The sequence below is a fragment of the Coregonus lavaretus genome (genome assembly GCF_964263955.1).
Source record: "Coregonus lavaretus genome assembly, chromosome: 3".
Lineage (NCBI taxonomy): Eukaryota > Metazoa > Chordata > Actinopteri > Salmoniformes > Salmonidae > Coregonus > Coregonus lavaretus.
This window is the reverse complement of record NC_139990.1, coordinates 3996683-4018880: the sequence shown is the minus strand read 5'-3', so window position 1 is coordinate 4018880 and position 22198 is coordinate 3996683. Positions and strand designations below refer to the sequence as shown.

At 41.8% G+C, this 22198-nt stretch overlaps 2 protein-coding genes across 6 annotated transcripts in view; one reads left to right on the top strand and one right to left on the bottom strand.

The window, feature by feature from the left end:
- Positions 1-2425, top strand: part of LOC311109130 (CCN family member 4-like) — a 30948-nt gene extending 28523 nt beyond the window's left edge. For all 3 annotated transcript variants that reach the window (XM_084151945.1, XM_084151946.1, XM_084151947.1), the window contains exons 4-5: positions 216-409; positions 719-2425. In XM_084151945.1, the coding sequence (XP_084008071.1) occupies positions 216-409; positions 719-1024 (500 nt within the window). In that variant the 3' untranslated portion in view covers positions 1025-2425. The remainder of the gene's footprint in view (positions 1-215; positions 410-718) is intronic.
- On the bottom strand, positions 2016-20742 carry LOC311109151 (protein NDRG1-like). 3 transcript variants are annotated; one of them, XM_084151973.1, is made up of 17 exons: positions 20607-20742; positions 17489-17543; positions 14639-14714; positions 13936-13971; positions 10908-11013; positions 10472-10592; positions 9541-9603; positions 9163-9223; positions 8651-8737; positions 8356-8400; positions 8067-8170; positions 6723-6785; positions 6464-6515; positions 6065-6112; positions 4638-4673; positions 4285-4336; positions 2016-3585 (listed from the first exon to the last, which is right to left on the bottom strand). In XM_084151973.1, the coding sequence occupies exons 2-17, from the start codon at positions 17491-17493 to the stop codon at positions 3371-3373; spliced, it is 1170 nt and encodes a 389-aa protein (XP_084008099.1). In that variant the 5' UTR covers positions 17494-17543; positions 20607-20742; the 3' UTR covers positions 2016-3370. The 3 variants fall into 3 exon arrangements, with proteins under 3 accessions (XP_084008099.1, XP_084008101.1, XP_084008100.1); XM_084151975.1 differs by lacking the exon at positions 17489-17543 and adding an exon at positions 14885-14998; XM_084151974.1 differs by lacking the exon at positions 17489-17543.
- Between the last annotated feature and the right edge of the window lie 1456 nt (positions 20743-22198).

Sequence of the window (22198 nt, the reverse complement as noted above, 5' to 3'; positions counted from 1 at the left end):
CTCTCTCTCTCATTTTATCTATGTCTCTCTCATTTCTCTCTCTCTCTCTCTCTCTCTCTCTCTCTCTCTCTCTCTCTCTCTCTCTCTCTCTCTCTCTCTCTCTCTCTCTCTCTCTCTCTCTCTCTCTCTCTCTCTCTCTCTCTCTCTCTCTCTCTCTCTCTCTGTCTCTCTGTCTCTCTGTCTCTCTGTCTCTCTGTCTCTCTGTGTTAAAATAGCTCTTCCTGCTGAGGCTCAGGGCCAGAGCAGGAACTGTGTGATCCAGACCACCTCATGGAGTATCTGTTCTAAGACATGTGGTCGAGGTCTGTCACTGCGCGTATCCAACGCCAACGAGAGGTGTGAGATGGTGAAAGAGTCCCGCCTCTGCAACATACGGCCCTGTGAAGTGGACATCACCAAGCACATCAAGGTACTGACGTGCACAGACTCACATGCACGCTCAAATATGCATGCACACGTGGACACAGACACACATGCGCTCTCAAATATGCACTCACACGTGGACACAGACACACGTACACTCCCAAATATGCACGCACACGTGGACACATGCATACGCATGCATTGCATGGAGGTCAAATGTTTGTTCATGATATCTATATTGAAGAGTTCACATTGACAAATACAACATTCCCAAGATTATAGGAACATTACAAAGAAACGATCAATAGCATTGATTCAATCATTCAACTCGTCCTCTTTCTCTTATCTCTCTCAGCCAGGGAAGAAGTGTCTGAACATCTACAGAGAAGAGCAGCCAAAAAACTTCACCATCTCAGGCTGTGTCAGTAAGCAGCCTTACCGGCCTAAATACTGTGGTGTCTGCATGGCCACGGACGATCGCTGCTGCATTCCCTACAAGTCCAAGACCATCTACGTGGAGTTTGTGTGTCCCAACGGGGCCGTGTTCACCTGGCAGGTCATGTGGATCAACGCCTGCTTCTGTAACCTCAGCTGCAGGAACCCCAACAACATATTCGCCGAGCTGGAGAATTACTATGGCTACCCTGAGGTCGTGAACTGAGACATTTCAATAATAAGCCTTAAGCTTATTAAGGGCTCTATTCAATCTGTATCGCTGAAGCGTTACAGATTCCGCGATAGAAATGTAAAGGTAATTTCTGATTGAGCCGACATATGCAGCGTTGACTGTGAATGCAGTCTCTGCTAACATGGGAACATTGCCTTTAAATTTCAATCACGCCGTAACGCTGAACTTCGGCGATACGGATTAGAGCCCTAAACTTCCATCTGCCTACATTTTTATTTTATTTTCCCTTCCTCAACCGTTTTTGTTTTGTCAGAACTTCAGAAACGTTGTTATATATGATGTTTGTATACATAAAGGCTGGTATTCAATCCAAGGCGCGTTATAGTGCAGAACATACAGCAGACAGTCCGCCATTTGAATGCACTTTCACTGCATTCGCGGAGATGGCATTCATGGTAAATGCTCCGATTGTCAGCTCAAGCGTAAATTACCTTTAAAAGTCTGTTATTGTGTGCTGCTCTATATCTCACATTGGATTGAATCCATTGGATTTGAATCCCGGCCAAAGTATTTTTCTTACAAGGGGATATTTCTTATGCTTTTTTTCCTATAGAAAAAATTAAGTGTTTTAAACTTCAGATGATTTTTTTCAGGATGTCTTTATGGTCTGTATAGGGTTGCTATGGGAATGAGCGTATTGACTTAGCTACAAGTAAACCAACTGTGTGAAATATTTTAGTTTGAATTTATTCAATACTAAATTATTTTTAAAAGTTTGCTATACAGGTATTTTTTATACTCACAGTAACAAGTTTCACGAAATCTCGTCCATACTCATGTAAAGATTGGTTTGATCGTGTGGCTCTGAATTGAATAATGAGTAAGAGATGGCGTGAGATGCTACCATATACTATGTACCATATACTGTAGATATGGTTAAAGATCCGTCTGTGGAACTGTGGTATCATTCTTACAAGGTCACATTCTACTTAACGATCATTGAAGTAATCACAACACCAGGACAAAAAGTTATGTTTTTATTTTTTTAAATAAATACAAACTGTTATGCCATTTAATGCTTCTCGTCTACAGCATTAGGCAGTTGTGCGTCTTTACAAAGCGATGTAAGCCTGTGTTCTACAAAGCCGGAAAGTGTTGCACTGGTGCAAGTAAGAGTGGGAAAGGGTTTCTGATACGTTCTATGGATAACTATCCTCATATTACATTATGTGGATCTATCAGCTTGACTCTCTCAAATCCATCACAACAAAGGAGTTTTAATAAGTCAGAGAAGGTTTCCATGGCAACATCATCTTTGTTCTGCCGTGCTTGATTGCATAGAAAACATCATTTACATACACAAAAATAAGATCAAAAATATAAACTTTTGCCTGAAGCCATGATCTGTTAATAAAGCAATAAGATGCAAAGCTGTTTGATTTAGTTTTTGTTGTGTTTCATTAATGAAAAGGATAGCGTATTTTGGAATGTTCTAGAATAGAACGGCTACAATTGTTTGATTCCACAGTTGACATATACAGAACATCCAGGAGACTGTTAACTCAAAATGAATGGACAACATCATTAAACAGAGGAATGGTTACAGGAATGTGTTGTATGTACATGATACATTTCCGATTCCCTCCTTCCCACGGTTTCAAAGACGAACAGCAATTTGAGCAAAAACAATTATCCACTTTCCTCCCTATTCTTACTCCACATCTAGGCCTAACATTACCCTCTCCTATATCACACAGAACAGCAATTATAACATTGAAAAGTTAATGATGAACAATTACAATGAGAACAGAAAGAAACACTCATTTACAGTCAGGTACACATTTAAGCAAACTGTGTCAGATGTGATAAAATACTACAAAACAAAAAATTCCTAATGAGAGATTTAAAAGAAAAATGTACAAACTGGTATACTAGGTACTCGCTCTGGAGCCACAGCTTTCTCCTACATTCTCCGTTGCGGTGTCGCTCTGGAGCCACAGCTTTCTCCCACATTCTCCGTTGCTGTGTCGCTCTGCAGCCACAGCTTTCTCCCACATTCTCCGTTGCGGTGTCGCTCGGCTGCGTTGCCCCTAACACCTAGATATTCCACCTGACTCTGCAGATGGGAAGGGATCAGTTTATTTTTATTTTATTTTTTTCTCTACGGAATTTCCTTTATTATGCAGTAGTATGTACTTGCATATCCTTACTAAAAAACCTATTTGCATAACTCTTTGGCATAGAGAAAACATTCTCTAATTGGAGGCATCCCAATTGCATTGAATGGTATGGAATCCTGTGTGTGTGTGTAGTTAGTGGCAGCGCAGCAGGAACCAGGGGGCAGGGGATCGGAGGTTAAAGGTCGAGGGTAAGGGTCGTCTAGCAGGACACTTCGGTGGACTTGAGAGCCGCGGTGCTGTTCGCTGTGCCTTCCATACTGTCCGTGTGGGAGCGGCCACGCTTCTCGTTGGTGTGTGACCGGCTTCGGTTGCCCTCGTTGGTGTGAGACCGGCTCCTGTTGCCGTCCATTGAGTGGATGCTGGATCCGGACGCCGTGCGAGAGCGGACCAGTCTGGTCATGCTGGCAGCAGGCACTGAGGAGAGGAGGAGGAGCAAGAGTAGAGGAGGAGGAGCCATAGGAGGAGGTGGAGGAGGCAGGGGGAACAGGAGGAGGAGCCATAGGAGGAGGTGGAAGTGGAGGAGGCAGGGGGAACAGGAGGAGGAGCCATAGGAGGAGGCGGCAGGGGGAACAGGAGGAGGAGCCATAGGAGGAGGTGGAGGAGGCAGGGAGAAGAGGAGGAGGAGCCATAGGAGGAGGTGGAGGAGGCAGGGAGAAGAGGAGGAGGAGCCATAGGAGGAGGAGGCAGGGGGAACAGGAGGAGGAGCCATAGGAGGAGGAGGCAGGGGGAACAGGAGGAGGAGCCATAGGAGGAGGAGGCAGGGGGAACAGGAGGAGGAGGGGAGACAAGGTTACCTATCCATTCACACTCCTGTGTCCATGGTCAGCTTAATTCCTACTGAGGGCATTTTATGTAATATATTATCTTTAATCATTATAGAACAGGTAACGGACTTCCTGTTGTCTAAATGTGTAATCTGAAGGTGAAGTTACTAATCTCATCCACTAGGTCTAGGCAATGTCATTCTTACAGGTTTGTTTTGAACACCCATATTATTAGTAGGCAGCAACACTAATAGGGTACCAGGCTTTTATGTTTCTACATACCTAATGTTACTATAATTACTGGTCAGTGTTGGTTACACAGAGAGTGTGTGTTGGAGTGTGTACTTACTGTAGCCCATTCCCTGAATGAAGTACTTGAAGGCCTCTGTCAGCTTTGCAGGCTGTCGAGAGAGCAAATGAGAAAGTTAGCCACTTGTTTCCATGTTATTATCCACATAATGACAGATCAACTGACAGATTCATGGCCTATCCTATAGACTGTGATAATGAGAGGCGTATGTATAACAGCTGTGGTAGCAGAAGGAGCTGGGTATTAACTCTCCAGCCTGACGTTCATGCCTCATTGCTACTATCACTAATGCTCTTAAGTGAAGCTGCTCTGTATTAGCCCCCTAACTGTTATCCCCTGGCCACCTCAACCTGCCCGGCCTCCGTGAACGTGTTAACAAGCTTTAAACACACCTGGTCAACCATGGGCAGGCCTCCACAATCAGCCATCTGGATGGAGGAGAGGAGAAAATAAACAGGCGATGAGATTGGAGTCAGTTAACACCTGATGGGGGTGCGTCATTCAACAGGGCAGAGTTAAGGCAGCACGTCATCAGCAGTATGACATTAGTCACCCGCCATGACTCTTCATTACACAAAACATCCTCCCATTTATTTCACACTGTCTCAACATTAACAACAGGTACCATTAACATTAACAAGTTCCTATTAACATTAACAAAAAGTTATCATTAACAACAAGTGACCATTAACATTAACAACAAGTGACCATGAACAATACGACCATTAACATTAACAACAAGTGACCATTAACAAGTGACCATTAACATTAACAACAAGTGACCATTAACATTAACAACAAGTGGCCATTAACATTAACAAGAAGTTACCATTAACATTAACAAGAAGTTACCATTAACATTAACAAGAAGTTCATATTAACAATAACAAGAGTTCTATTAACATTAACAACAAGTTCTATTAACATTAACAACAAGTGTAAAATCAAATTGAATTTGTCACATGCGCCGAATTCAACAGGTGTAGACCTTACTGTGAAATGTTACTTACAAGCCCTTAACCAACAATGCAGTTCAATAAATAGAGTTAAGAAAATATTTACTAAATAAATGAATGTAAAAAAATACATAAAATAAAAGAGCAACAATAAAATAACAATAACGAGGCTATATACAGGGGGTACTGGGACCGAGTAAATGTGCGGGGACACCGCTTAATGCAAATAGTCTGGGTAGCCATTTGATTAGTTATTCAGGAGTCTTATGGCTTGGGGGTAGAAGCTGTTAAGAAGCCTTTTGGACCTCAACTTGGCGCTCCGATACCGCTTGCTGTGCGGTAGCAGAGAGAACAGTCTATGACTAGGGTGGCTGGACTATGGTGCCTGTCCATTAACAACAAGTGACCATTAACAATAAGTGACCCTTAACATTAACAACAAGTGACCATTTCCATTAGCCTCTGGACAGTCCATTTGGTCACAGCCAGAGGCGTGCACATCACAGGTAGGCCTAAGTAGGTCAGGCAGGAAGGATTGTGGTATGGGTCGTGTTCATCAGGAACCAAACAGAGGTAAACAACCTCAAACAGGGAGGACTCTAGCTTGAATTGGTGCAATAAGAAATGCACATTTTCGTTTTCTGTTGAGAAATGTTTTATACAGTATCACGTGCCTAATGAACAGGACCCTGGAGGCTGGGTAGAGCAGCAGTAGCCTCAGCCTACGGTCTGAGGGGTCCCAGGCAAGGCTAGTAAATCAGTCACCAGGTAGTTACTGAGCTCCTGGAAGCTTATCAGTGACCGCCTTTCCATGATCAGATCTATTATGAGCAGCACGAGGGAGATTGTTCGAGAACACTCACCTTCAGCAGTGTGGTCCTTGTCGGGTCCAGCTTAGTATTGCACTCCACCTGTGGATGCAAAGTACAGAGTCTAATTTAGTGACTAAATATCATTAATTTACCATAGTAGAGAAATAATTAGGTAATAATATGAAAGGAATTGGGGGAGTAATATTTAATTACTATAATTATTTTAGTTGTGTTTGATTTCTTTCCCTATTTTGTCCCATGTTTGAATCATAAACTACATTTTTAACCTTCCCTTGTTAATCTTTAAAAATCTCCTTTTAATTTAGGTGAATGTTCAACGTATAAACATATGTTCCTAGGGACCTAGGGACCGGGAATGAGGACCAGAGGCATTATTGTTAATGATTTGTTTATGACAGTTAGGATTACAGAGTGTGTACTTGAACTTACCACGGCGTCAACGGCCGGAGAGCTGTCTCCTACCACCAACAGAGAAGGACACCTGAGGACAATAACAGGAATTGGAACACATTTCAACCTGTTGGATTAGACGATAACAGGGCCAAAAGTTTTTCCTCGACCATGTGACCTCCTGACCAGGCTATAACTAGGGCCCAGAGTTTCCAGGTCAGGGAAAACTCAGGACTCTAGCAATATGCCATGTGAGGTGATTGAGGTATGGTTAAAGTCAAGAGGGTTTGGAACTCACTTCAGGGTTCTGACGGTGACTTTTCCACCAGGAATGGGCCTCTCAATCTCCAGGTCCCGCCGGCTGGGATGGGAAATGGTGGGATATCAGTGAGGCACAAAATTAACATAAATATACTATTTCATATATAACATGTAATATATAACATGTAATATATATATATATATATATATATATATATATATATATATATATATATATATATATATATATATATATAACATATCAGATATATTGAATATATTAGAAATACGTAGATAAGATATATGTTCATAGGCAGTTTTCAGTGTACTCTGGAGGACTTTGAAGACTTGAGTATGTATATAAAATATATACTGAACAAAAATATAAACGTAACATGTTAAGTGTTGGTCCCATGTTTCACGAGCTGAAATAAAAGAGCCCAGAAATTTTCCATACGCACAAAAAGCTTATTTAGCTCAAATTTTGTGCACACATGTGTTTACATCCCTGTTAGTAAGCATTTCTTTGTCAAGATAATCCATCCACCTGACAGGTGTGGCATATCAAGAAACTGATTAAACAGCATGATCATTACACAGGTGCACTTTGTTTTGGGAATGTCCACCAGAGCTGTTGCCAGAGAATTTAATATACATTTCTCTACCATAAGCCGCTTCCAATGTCATTTTAGAGAATTTGGCAGTACGTCCAACCTTCCTCACAAACGCCCAGGACCTCCACCCCAGGACCACCACATCCGGCTTCTTCACCTGCGGGATCGTCTGAAACCAGCCACCCGGACAGCTGATCAAACTGTGGGTTTGCACAACCGAATAATTTCTGAACAAACTGTCAAACTGCACACAATTCTTGGAGATGAAAACGTCCCAGTTCTTCCATGGCCTGCATACCCACCAGACATGTCACCCATTGAGCATGTTTGGGATGCTCTGGTTCGACGTGTAAGACAGCGTGTTCCAGTTCCCGCCAATATCCAGCAACTTCGCACAGCCATTGAAGAAGAGTGGGACAACATTCCACAGGCCACAATCAACAGCCTGATCAACTCTATGCAAAGGAGATGTGTCGCGCTGCATGAGGCAAATGGTGGTCACACCAGATACTGACTGGTTTTCTGATCCACACCCCTACTTTTTTTTTTTAAAGGTATCTGTGACCAACATATCTATATTCCCTTTGTGAAATCCAAAGATTAGGGCCTATTACATTTATTTCAATTGACTGATTTCCTTATATGAACTGTAACTCAGTAAAATCTTTGAAATCGTTGCACATTGCGTTTATATTTTTAGTTCAGTGTATATTAGATATATGCTGCTGAGAAGTCAACGTACGCTCCTGGTATTCTATGTTATTGACCTGTTGTAAGCTTTGACAAAGAGTTGGAGGTTGTACTGGTTCATGTCGTTCATGATGTGATGGCGGAAGGTGGCGATAAGGTCGTGGTTGTTGGAGATTTCCTCCTACAGAGACAGAAATAAACACACACTCAGACTCTGTGGCCTAGTGACACAGTACTGCAGCATGTAAGCCTGCTGTGAATTGTTCTATATCTACGTAGCCAACAATTAGAATTAGATGCAATGGGATTATGTTGACATGATTTGCAGTTTCAATCACTGTCTCCATCTGGGTGCTCACTGCTCACCTTTCCGAAGAGATGGCCGATGAGCATTTCAGGCAAAGGAGTGACCTGAAAAGAGATTCAAAAGCAGATATATTTTCCATGGGTCACAGCAACGATCAATCGTATGCTGTACACACATACATGTTATGCTCTGTTGAAATGGGTAGAGAATGTGCCTAGCTGATTGGGACTTTTGTGGTTTTGTGACTGTTAGTGACAATTGTTGACAGTGTAAAAAGGGCTTTATAAATCAAAGTTGATTGATTGTTGTGGATCTGTGGTTGTGTGGACTTCAGGAGATGGTCCTGTATTGTACCTTGTTTGCAGCCCAGTCCATCCATCCCTCAGCACAGGGGTTGATATTAATCAGAACCAGGCCTTCCACCAACGCGGGGTAGTCCAGCTAAAAACAGAAACAAACATTCAGTCAAATATTTTTTTAAGTGCTCATTGAAACCTCAAAGGGGTCCATTTAATTCACTATACTCATTGAAACCTCAACGATTCATAACAGAGAGAGGTCAGACGTGGGTCAGTTATGAGTTAAAACATCCTTTGTGTTCCTCCATCAGCTGGGTATCAGCAGATTGAGACTGAGTCCCCACAGAGCTAGGTGTTTTGGTGCGGAGCCGGTCTAGAACATTCCACTGACTCTCAGCAGCAGGCTAAAGCAATAAGCAGGAGTGAACTGCCAAAATCAGCATAGCATCACTGGAAACATTGGTCTCAGTTCTAATCCCGGTTTGATTAAAACTCTTCATAATGAAGCAAACTTAAGCACGATAGAAAGGGGAAAGAAGGAAGGAGGGAGGAGGAAGTCAAACTCACAGCGAATCTTGCGAGGATGTAGGCTCCAGCGCCGACGGCCATTCCAATTACGCTCTTCAGACTGCGGTTAACAAACAAACAAAGAGAATATCATCATAATCTCTTTTCTGATCCAAAATGGATGCAGGTCTAAGACATCATGGTCTGTATTCATAACGCATCTCAGAGTAGGAGCGTGGATCTAGGATCAGTCTTATTCATTTTGATCTAAAAGGCGAAACAGGAGTCCTAATCTGAGACGTTTTATGAATATGAATCCTGAACAGTTCAGCAGCATAAACCCTATGGACTGGGTTCAAACATATGAGGAGAAATACATTTAATCATGAGATTATCTGATCAATTTGAAAATCGTATAAAGCCCTTCTTTGGACTTACCCAAAATGCTTGAGGACCAAGGGGAGGGACTCAGACAGCAGATCCATGGAGGGGTACTCGTACCTGGAGAGAACACAACAACCGTCAGGGTTAAAGTACTTCAATTATCAACACTTTACAATGCTTCTTATCACTGCCCTCCATATCTCCATTCCATCAGCCTTCTACTGGATTCTACTATCCGTTTTTCACTTTGAATATCTCTCCTATTCAGGTCAATGGTGGCATGGACTCAAGACAGCCATAAAAATGAAGCAAGTGAAGTGTCAAAGCATTCAGGTAAAAACAAACCATATTCGCCTACCAAGCGATTTATCAAGTGATGAAACGGGGGCCCCCCGGCCGGAAATTTGACCATGATAACAAGTTTAGATAGCTGGCCGCTAAACTAACTTAGCAATCAAAAAAAAAATGTGCTGACGTGCTAATTGACTGACATAACATTTAGCAGACACTCTTATCCAGAGCGACTAGGGTTAAGTGCCTTGCTCAAGAGCACATCGACAGACATCGCCTAGTCACCTCGGAGATTCAAACCAGCAACCTTTCAGTTACTGGCCCAACCTCTTAACCACTAGGCTACCACCCAGCCCACAACAAGAGCAAAACTGCTGACGTACAACCAAATTTAGAAATGTACCTTGATTATTCTACTATTCTAACTCACAACAGTAAATTGAGATCCCGACTCAAAAAAATATATATATATATAATTGATCCGAGGGCCTTCAAAAGGAAGCAGATTCTAAAGGTCAGAGGTCAAAGGGTGGCAGACGGACAAGCTGGCAGACAGACAGGCAGGCTGACCTACATTTGGTGCTGAGGCAAGGTGTGCTTCGATTCCGGTCCATTCTCTCTGTATTTCCTCTCTACCTCAGTACTATCCAATAAACAAAAAATACGCGAGATGAGGCTAGGCGACTGTACTCACCCGGTAGAGAAGGTGTTGGCCCCCTCGTGCTGCCCAGGGGCATCGACGTGGCACACAGCAAAGTGCTGCATGATCTCCTGCATGTCCTCATGCTGGAACATGGAGTCAAAGCACGTCTTGTCTGAAACAACATGGAGGGCAGGTACAAGATATTAGTGATGAGGTCAGATGTCTAACACGGTGACCATTATGTGTTTCTTCTCAACGTTAGAGTTATCTATTCATTATCATTTTTTATCTATTCCATTTACCTTTATTTAGCCAATAAAGCTAAGTAAATTAACTGTCGTTGACCAGCCGTTACAATCAACAAACAGACGTTCTCATTCACGCTGAAGGCAGTATTACCAAAGTGCATGGGGACTTTAGTCTCACATTAGGGGGTGACATCAAATCCATTAAATATGATGGGATGAATGAAGCGTATGGGGCTTACGGTTCAGTCCAATGTCATGGAAGGTGAGGATGACGGGCCGGTCTCCTTTGGGCACCCCCTTCATGGTGCAGTGGATTCTTCCATGGGGAGTCTCTACATCGTGCTCCTAAAGAAGGAATAAACCACAGTTAGCAAATAGGGTACCACAGAACTCCATCAACTTTCTAAGAAAATATTATCCATAGCAAAAATAAACATTATTGAAGAACTCTACCCGACCTGGACAAGGTAAACCCTAAGCGAAACAGAGTTGAACTGCACCAAGGTATCCATGCTTAGCAGAGAATGGTATTCCAGAACACCGTTCAAGCGCACCAATACAGACTATAGCTCATGTGGTGAGCCCTGAAGATGGCAGTGTAGAGTGTAGAGATTTTTTATTTATTTTTACTTTGAGCTCCATGCATTTTCTCTCCAATACTCAACACGTTGTAATCAGATTACATCCACTGACTTTAAATCGTTCTAATCCCACATCATGATTTCTGATTGTGATGCATATTACTTCCAAGGGACCATTAATCCACAATATTTCTCAGTCTGAGATTCTCTTCATTTCAATCCCACAAAGGTATAAACAGACGAAAAGCTAAAGAAGGTAAACAAGGCCAAGACTATAGACAGAGAGATCCAACAGTACTCACAGAGGTTTCAATCTCAGCCACAACACAGTCCATGTCCGAATCCCCCTCAAGAACCATGTTTCCTAGTGCCTTTTGGTCACTCGTAGGGAGTAGGGAGTAGTGAACTGTGAACGGAGGTAGTGCTCTGAGCTATAGATCGAATTGGTGGTAAGCTTCTGTAAAGGTGCTTATGAGGAGACTTGCCTGAGGGTTGTGTTTTATACCCCTGGTACTTACTACTCTGCATAAGACCTGGCCTCCCGTGGTGCTTTGCACGGTGGTCAAAACAAGCTAATTCTAGCTGAAGAGATCCTTAAATTGGATCAGCACAATGTCAGACAGTGGGGCAGCATGGGATATTTAGTGAAGAGTAGTGCAAAGTGAAAAGTACACAAGCCATCAGATCTACCTACGTAACCTTTAACCCCTTTTGTCAAAATATCCTAATTTGTCAACATATCAGGCTGTCAAGAAAGAAAAATAACAAAGCATATTTTATTGGAATAGCACTGGCAACACTAGCAATATAATGAATGATTACTTTTCATAAGCATGTCTGAACCCTTTATAGTGTATTAACTCATAGTATGTTAGGTCTGTCTATGTGGTAATGTTTCAATAGATTGAAAATGACTAACTCATGATCGTTATGAGATACTGTACAAGTACATAATATCTTGTCTTATTGGTCTATTTCACACTAATCTGTGATAGTGGGTTGGATAACAATCAACCCATTATCAGTGTGGGAGATAATTATCTTTATACTACTACTCCAAAGATAAGATAAAGACTATTGGCCCCTAGGGGGAATTTTGTTTGCAGCATTGTGTAAACGTTCAACTTCATAGGTGACCGGTATCCTAGTTGTTAAGAACGTTAGGCCAGTAACCGAAAGGTCTCTGGTTTGAATCCCTGAGCCAACTAGGTGAAAGATCTGTGCCCTCGAGTAAGGAACTTAACCCTAATTGCTCCTGAAAGTCGCTCTGGATAAATGACTTGATGTCATAAATCCCATACACTGACCAAAACAACTCTTCCAAGAAAGGTAGTTAGATCCAGTTTGAGACCCTGAGAAGGGAGGTTAGGTGTAGTCTAGAAGGTCAGGGGCAAAGTCAAGACCCTAACTGCATCCCAAATGGCACCCTATTGCACCACTTTGAACAGATTCCTATGGGCCCTGGTCAAAAGTAATACACTACATTTATTTTACCAGGCAAGTCAGTTAAGAACAAATTCTTATTTACAATGACGGCCTACACCGGCCAAACCCAGACGACGCTGGGCCAATTGTGCGCTGCCCTATGGGACTCCCAATCACGGCAGGTTGTGATACAGCCTGGAATCGAACCAGGAGGTCTGTAGTGACGCCTCAAGCACTGAGATGCAGTGCCTTAGACCACTGCGCCACTCTGGAGCCCATACATAAGGAATAGGGTGCCATTTGGGTTGCAATAACAGTTCATTACATAGCTGAATCCAGTTCAACCAAGGCTTCCCTCTAGTAAGAACACTCACATAACTTGTTTACATGACTGGAGGTAAACATCTGACGGCAGTGCCACCTAGGTAGCCAGGGTTAAAATAGCGTCCGTTTGATGCAGACACATCCTGAGCTAATCCCAGACGAGGCCGGGGGAGAGGAGGAAGGAGGAGGAGGGATACGTGTGGACCTAGTGTGTCTGAAGGCAGCCTCGGAACAGGCCAGATGGATGAACAGGCCAGATGGATGAACAGGCCAGATGGATGAGGTGTCCCTCCTCTACCTACGTCACTAAGGCTCCAAGACACAAAGTCGCCCTGGAAACCTGAGTTGACTAATCCTAGCCGTCGTGAGGGTCAGTTAGCACGAGATGGTTAGCTGCAGGGAGAATCCCTCTACTGGCACCATTGATAACACTCTAGAAGGAAAAGCTGTTTGACTCTCAGGTCAAAGTATAATCAGATATATTGGGATGTGGATAGGCTATTTATAAGGCACTTCAACAAGTTAAGCATGAAAGCATTAGGTTAGGTAGTGGTTTCCGTGTGGTGCTATCCAAGGTCCTGAATGTACGTAGTTGGTGTGCTGTACGTCAAGTCAACATACACACAAACTAATACTACAACATGACAGGTCATACTTTTTCCACTTCAGATTACACAAAGAAAGGGTGTCGTCATCTCTTAGCATCAAAGAGCCCAAAATGTGTGCAAAACTTCCACCACAAACACCTAAGGGGCAGCAAGTACTGCAAGATGATTTATAAATCATTGCCCACCAGATGGGGCTAAATAGTTCTGAAATATCATAACCTAATCCATGTGGACGTTAATCTGAGAGTAAATGCTACACTGAAACACGTGGATCATGTGAACATGTGTGGATTTTTATGGATATCTAAGTGTGGACCATAGGGACATACCTTTATCACGAGTTGTGCTACAGCTTCTCTCAATCCCTAGAAATGACAGAAACAGAACGGTTACATAAAGTTAAAGTAAAAAACTAATTTCTGTATCCATAAGGACCAGTTTCATTGTACAGTGTACACATTTCAGACCGTTCCTGACATGCTAAACAGACATAATTCATCTATGGAGTTCAGCTGTCATATAATAACAAAGTTGAAATGACATGAGACTCCTGGTGATAGGGTAAAGCGACAGGTCGAGCCTCTAAGATTAGTGCAGATGTCCCTTTCTGCAGCAGCTCTGTGGCTGCATCCTGTATGTAGTATCCTGGACTGTAGTGTACTGTACAGTGTAAGGTGCTGTGGTGTTAGTGCCAACCACAGCAAGTGCCAGGTAGGGAGGGGCTCTGGGATGCCAGTTCAGTGGGTGAAAAGGCCAGGGGCCAGTGGGTTGTTGTTGACATGGTATCAAAATAAATACTTGCACTTGTCTTTTCCTACTAGCTCTGACTTTACTGATAATTTCTTTACTGAGGAAACGTGTACTTACGACTGTGATATGTGGTTGTCTCACCTAGCTACCTTAAGATGAATGCACTAACTGTAAGTCTCTCTGGATAACAGCGTCTGCTAATGACTAAAACGTACAAGTCCATTTTTCACAGACAAATAAACCGCAGGCTATACATGCAAATCAAATCATGTGTCTACTTACTGGCAATTCCCTGTCAACAAGCAGGGGTGCTTTTGACGCAACCGGGATATCATCCATGTCTTTCAATTGAGGAAGCCTGGAGGGAGAGAGGGAGGGCGGGAGAGAGAGAGAGAAGGAGACAGAGAGACTGTTATTTAGACCCACGCTGACTGGTTCAACCAGTGGTGGAGCGTTTCATATTACACACATGCCTTTCTGATCCTGTAGATGTTTTGTTGATATCATGTTTTTAGGATAATAACTTACCACTGAGAAAACAACACTGATACACTCTTCGTTCAACAGGTTCCAATGTGGATTTTATATGTACAGATGTAGGATTTTAAATCTGAGCCAGTTTTCTACAGCAGGAAAATAGTCCTGCAGCAACAGGAAATGTGAATTATTATGTGGATTTTAATGAATGGACATTTTTTATTCGGGCAAATCAAGTCTGACATTTTAAAGTGGAAATTACAAACTTTAGAAGCCTTTTTAAACCTTGAATACACTACACATTTGCATTTCCTGCTACGCAGGAAAATACTCAACAACAAAAGAGAAAACTTTAGAAGCCTTTTTTGTAAAAATAAGTTTGCGTTTCCTGCTGTGCAGGAAAATACTCAACAACAAAAGAGTGATCAAATTAAGATCCTAAATCTGTACACACCCCAACAGACCAGCCAACCAACATCAGACTTTACAAATATAATTTGTCCTGAAGGTTCTAGACAACAAGTATTGTAGCCTGTAGCAACCAATACAAGTTAATAACAAGTTTATTACCCTTTTTTTTTTAAACAAGTTTATTACACGTTATTACTAAAAAGCCGCTAGAAAGCCAAAGTCGCCTTTCACTGTGTTATATGTAGATATAGGAAATGGAACTGTATAGCAGAACACCAGGCCCTATAGCTATAGCTACAGTGTCCAATGCATTCTAAACCCAAATGAACTCAAATGAACTCTTATGAGAGTCGCTCCGGCTGCTTGCGTTTTCGACAGAGCGAGGGAGAAATGAAAATGAAATCAAGCTGCTGTCTGCAGATCATGCTGCTGTGGACCGTGATGCCATTTTGTTAGGAGAGTGGGAGCTCTGCTGTGCATGCTAATCAAATCAGATGGTAAACAGACGGGGGCTTTGTGTCCATCAGGCCGAGGCAGGACAGACAGGCAGGCCAGGCTTGTATAGGCCAGGAGTCAGGCTCTTCCTCTGTGCTGTGTTGTGCTAACTGGGCTTGGCTGGCACACAGGAAGCTACTGACAAGGCACAGCTTCCATAGCTCCCTTCACACACACACACACACACACACACACACACATACACACTCTCTGTGACTAATCCTCTCTCATAACCTCTCAGTAAATATCTCTCCCTCTTCCTGCCTCACTCTTTCTTTCTGTCTCTCGCTGTCTCTCTCCCCCTCTCTGTCTCTCCTGCTCTCAGCTATAACAATATATTTTGTATCTGATCTACCTACAGGTTTGAGATGTGTCTCTACATGTTTCAGATGTGTCTCTCCAGTGTAATCTTTAACCTTTTACTGCAGGGGGCTAAAATCAGTGGGCAAAAAATTATTGGTAGTCTTTAAAAAATCTACTTTGAAACAAAAAGTATTCACCTCACACACATGGTTATTGGCTTAAAAAAAAGAAGTGACCTGTACCATGTCAGATATAAAGTTGAAACGTATTCAATTTTGAATTTGCATCCCAATATTACACTTTATATACATCACAGAAGACTGAAATATAACAAAACTGTGACATACTGTATGTGTTGATTTTTTTAAATGCAATAATATTTATTAATTATGAAATTATTAATAACATTACATTTTTGTCATTTAGCAGACGCTCTTATCCAGAGCGACTTACAGTTAGTGAGTGCATACATTTTTCATACGGGCCCCCCATGGGAATCGAACCCACAACCCTGGTGTTGCAAGCGGCATGCTCTACCAACTGAGCTACAGGAGGCTACATGCTACATGCCACTCATGAGGCCAAAGAGGGCGCTTTTGGTCATTGACTGCATGAAAGGGCTACAGGAAGTGATCAATGTTTGGGCATCTGGCCAGCTTTCCAACAAAACGTCCTCCTGACTAGGGCTTTGTCCCAAATAACACCCTATTCCCTATGTAGTGCTGGTCAACAGTAGTGCTCTACATAGGGAGTCATTTGGGATGCACCCTAGAACAGAGGCTTCAGCCAGGCCTCACAATAGCACAGAGAGGAAGAGTTTACAAAAACGAGTAAATATTTATTCTGTTGTTTTTAAGAAAAACATGGACGCCTTCCACTGCAAATCCTTTGTTGAAGAAACTGTCCGCCAGCTCCCACTGACATTCCAACATTCAATTCAACTGAAACCATGTGAGGGAAGTTACGTAACCATAAATAATCTGGAAATTCTGATAATAGTCAGAAAATAAACAGTTATTTGTATTTATAGCAACACTGTTAATCCTACTAGCATTAACATTGGCAAGTAACATTAAACCCAAACCAGTTTCCAGACCTGTAAATAGGCTAGGTGCTGAGCAGGCAGTTTGAGGCAACTAGGCCAACCTCTATTTACAAGATAGGAATCCCTTCTGACCCCCCTAAACTCATCTTTTACCTGGCGGTATCAAACACCTCTCAGGACATCAGTAATGTCTCACTGAGATCCCTTTTCTTGTGGCAACAGGTCACAAATATTTCTGCTGTGATGGCACACTGTGGTATTTCACCCAATAGATATGGGAGTTTATCAAAATTGGGTTTGTTTTCGAATTCTTTGTGGGTCTGTGTAATCTGAGGAAAATATGTGTCTCTAATATGGTCATACATTTGGCAGGAGGTTAGGAAGTGCAGCTCAATTTCTACCTCATTTTGTGGGCAGTGTGCACATAGCCGGTCTTCTCTTGAGAGCCAGGTCTGCCTACGGTCAGTCAGTGGTTGGGGACAGAAGCACGAGATCATCAGAAAACAGTAGACATTTGACTTCAGATTCTAGTAGGGTGAGGCCGGGTGCTGCAGACTGTTCTAGTGCCCTCGCCAATTTATTCATATATATGTTGAAGAGCTCAAACTGCATCCCTGTCTCACCCCACGGCCCTGTGGAAAGAAATGTGTGTGTTTTATGCCCATTTTAACCACACACTTGTTGTTTGTTGTGTACATGGATATTATAATGTCGTATGTTTTTCCCCCAACACCGCTTTCCATCAATTTGTATAGCAGACCCTCATGCCAAATTGAGTCAAAAGCTTTTTTGAAATCAACAAAGCATTTGCCTTTGTTTTGTTTGTTTATCAATTAGGGTGTGCAGGGTGAATACGTGGTCTGTCGTACGGTCATTTGGCAAAAAGCCAATTTGACATTTGCTCAGTACATTGTTTTCACTGAGGAAATGTACGCACACACACACACTCCTTACCTCATCTCTCTCCCTCTCTGTTCCTCCCCCTCTCTCTGTCTGTCTTTCTCTCTGAGCGCATTAAGTACGTCCACAACAACTAGAATAAACATGTGTACCCTCCTAATGGTCATGAGCATGATTCACACATGCAAAACGTTCTGCCACAGACTGGCGTCACAACTCGAAGGTAGGCTAAACGGCCTAAATTGAAATACTGCATATACCGTATTCTAACACTAATATTTCAGTGACATTTCTTGTTAAATTCAGGGGAAAGCAAAATTTGTGAACTTTAACATTAACAAAGATGGATTCATCACTCACATAAATGACTTGTCAGCAGAGTCAGTGGTGGTAAGCGATGGATGTGTTTTGTTAGTTACTCTCCAATTGTGTAGGAATATGACAATGACAGTATTGCCACAGATACAGCTGTGTACTGGTTTACTATGTGTCAGATCCTAAGCTTCCTGAGTTCTCCTTCCACACTTCTGTTTTTCTACAACTTGTGCGTAGACACGGACAACAACAGACAATTCACTAAAATAATATTGGCCTGCAGAAGTGCCTTATGCAATCATCCAAAACAGGAAATATTGTAAGGATAAAGTGTCTGTGTGACAAATACTCAACACTTTCTGACTGAGAATACCTTAATGTTGAGAGATCGACTGCTTAAAACCAGATAACGTCAATGATATGTTACAAAACACAAAATCTCCACTACTTTGTTGACCAAACCCATTTGTGGCCTACAGATTGGAATTGGGAAGCAAAGTCTCCCATTTATTTAGATAGCTAGAATTAAGGCCACTGCCACCCTGCCTTTCCCTTTATATAGGTTAAATCCAGAAACAAATCCAGCTGCATCTGTAGAAACAATGATTGCTTCCCTAATCTTTCATCGCTCATTTAATCTGTCAAATCCCCTCATTCTGAAATGTTAGCAGCAGGGCAGGCTGCTGCTAGCTAAACTCTTACAGACATACATTTTGAGATGGTAAAATATATCAAAATATATGTGCACTATCAGACATGGGTCATAGTAGGGGGATGATCCACAGACTAATACCCATCTGAGTTGACCCTTGTATTTTATTATCATTTGTGTCTTTATGCACAGTCACAGGGCCCTACACAGACACTCCAACACACACACATAAACACTCACTCCATTTGCTCACACACACACACACATATTTATACTGACTGCACACACAATCATCATATACACTGCTGCTACTCTGTTAATCCTATATCCTGTTGCCTAGTCACCTTACCCCTATACATATCTACCTCTATCGATCCAGTATCCCTGCACATTGTAAATATGGTGTTGGAACTGACCCTGTATATAGTATGCTTAGCTACTTTATCTTTTTCTTCTTATTTTATATCTTGTGTGTTTTTGTTCTACCTTGTTATTTTTAGTATTACATTGTTATTGATTACTGCATTGTTGGGGTTAGAGTTAGTAAGAATGGCATTTCACTGTACTTGTGCATGTGACATTAAATCATGATATAGGTGGTCTGTGGGTACCACAAAAACACAAGCTAATAAGGCAAAAGGTTGAACCAATTGAAATGAGAGGGGATCTCTTGTGATGCTACAGTAACTGAAGGATGGGCATTTCACTACTAGATGGTCACGGTGTAGGCCATCTTACTTTGGACGTAACTGCCTTCATTAGGGATAGCTACCAAGCATACTTGTAAAAACAAAAATAATGTGTCATAATTGAAAAAAGATCCTCTCAATCCTGAAAGACCCTGTCCATGTTATATCTCTTAAAAAACACATGAATAAGAAACTGGAAAATGTATCTTGAAATAGTCAGAACACTGTGACATTACTTCCTAATGAAACAGACAAATATTTCACTTCTGTATAATATTTTGTCACTTTTCTCCTGAAAATAATTGTCATGCCATGTTAATTTCGCACTTCTACATCTGCTGCCCATGCTGTCACATCCACAATTGCTTGACTGTAGGCTACCACCCCTTGGTATTTTGACTATACATATTAATACAACACACAAACGCAAGCTTGTGCACCCACTATTACACAAACAAAAGCAGAAGGTATACGGTTGTTTAGCTATCAGGAAAAGGCGTCCACAGAATCCGGTCACGCAGCCACTCCATTGTTGAAAATGTAAACAAACAATCTTCCTGTGTGGCTTAGTGGCGCTCGTGGCACGTGCACATCAGCATGTATTATGTTTAGACGCAATAGCAGCAACACTGGCACGAACATCTGGAACGTTTCAAAAGGACCTGTATATTTAGGACGTGCATTTCATGTGGAATGCGTTGTAATATCCTGAGATCCACCAATATCAACAACAACAAAAAAAGTACATTTCGATTTTCAAATATCGGACGGCGTGGAAATTATTCCATCAAAATGAACACTATAAAAAGAAATACAGATGTGAAAAATGTCGATATCCCTGTAGTCAATGAAAGTACGATTTTATACAAACCAGAAAGAAAGTGTAAAGTACTCTAGAAATGACAACGTCATAATAATTATGATAACAATATTCATAGTTATATTGTATGCAAAAGCACTTACCTGTAAAGTTTGATTGTCCACTGGTGATCACCCACAACAAGTCCTTAAACACTCTTTAAATTGTTTGCAACTCGCCTCAGTACTATTTCTTCAACAAAGACTTTGTTATTTACTACGTGCAGCTGAAGGGCGGATGTATCCTGAGGTTTATAAAGACCTCGGACCAGCCCCTTTTCCTATCTCCACTTGCTATTCGGCAATGTCACTGCATTTGGTAATACAGCTACACTGTTTACAGCGGTGGGATGAGACAGAGACTGCTTATTAAAGTGTGTCAATTGTACATTTGTAGTGAAGTATTAGTACATTCACTTATCGCCTCTTAACTACATGTATATCTCCGGACATTTGTGCATTTATATATTGCAATTATTGCATTTACTAATTTTGCAACGCGTTTAGAATCAGAGAGGGATCCTTTTGATGTGGGTTTATTTCGGGGATGTTTGTTAATTTGTCAACAGTCCATGTTTTGTGGTTAGGTGATAATTACTGGGATATTACTAGGGTACACTTTCACTAGACAGTGGCTGGGTGTGTAGTGGAATCTTGGCAACCATATCGTATTTATATGAGACCATGGTATTTCTCACTCCCTCTGTATGACTTTGTCAACCTGCAAAGTGCAACTTTTAAGCATTGGAGGAGGAGGAGGCGGAGGAGAAGGAGAATGCCTGCAACCTTGGGTTTTTGTATTCTCCGGAGAGTAGCTCTGGTCCAGGTCAATGGTGCACGTTCCTTTACTAAGGATCACACACTCACGCCCTGGACCAGAGCTACCCAGAGAGAAGTCTGTACAAAGGGTAGCCGTTCCCTTTCCATCAGCATTGCTGGATGTGATATTGGGGATCCTCTGCAGATAGTGTATTCTATCTCTGTGTTGTTCAATCAATACTAGAATCAATACTAACCCCAGTTTGAGCTCTGGTCAAAAGTAGTCCACTACATAGGGAATAGGGTGCTGATTGGGATGCAAAATGATCTAGTGAGAGGTGCACTTGTATATTTGTACTGTACTTGACTGATTCATACTGTATGTGGTTGATAACATTTGTAGCTTCTTTGTCCTGATAGATACTGTGTATACAATCATTCACACTTATTTGACAAATAACACAAATGTGGTTCCGTCAATAAACTGTTGAATTGGAATGACTGTGTGTCTGTGTGTAAAGTCTCAGGGGCAATACAATGCCTCACTGTGGTTTTGTAATGTGAGGCCCTCAATAGGAACACGTGAAATACAATGGAAGCATTGGATAGAAAATATAACCATTATGCTAATCACTAAATCACTAAGTACTAGACCAACAAACTGAATAAGAGCAAATGACGATAGATCCATTACAACATTGTAGTTTCCCCAGGCACATTCAAGTCATACTACACAGAAAACATTCTTGCAATTCAGCAAATCAAGTTTCACTACAGGAAGTTATGATTTTCTGCATTTTGCATACTTACAAAAGTATAGATTATATACTACAAATATAACTTCAGTGTTGAATGATGATGATTCACAATATATTTCATGTTTGATATAGTGAGTAGCTAATAGAAGTTTAAGGACTCTGTATTTGGGTCAAAGTGTC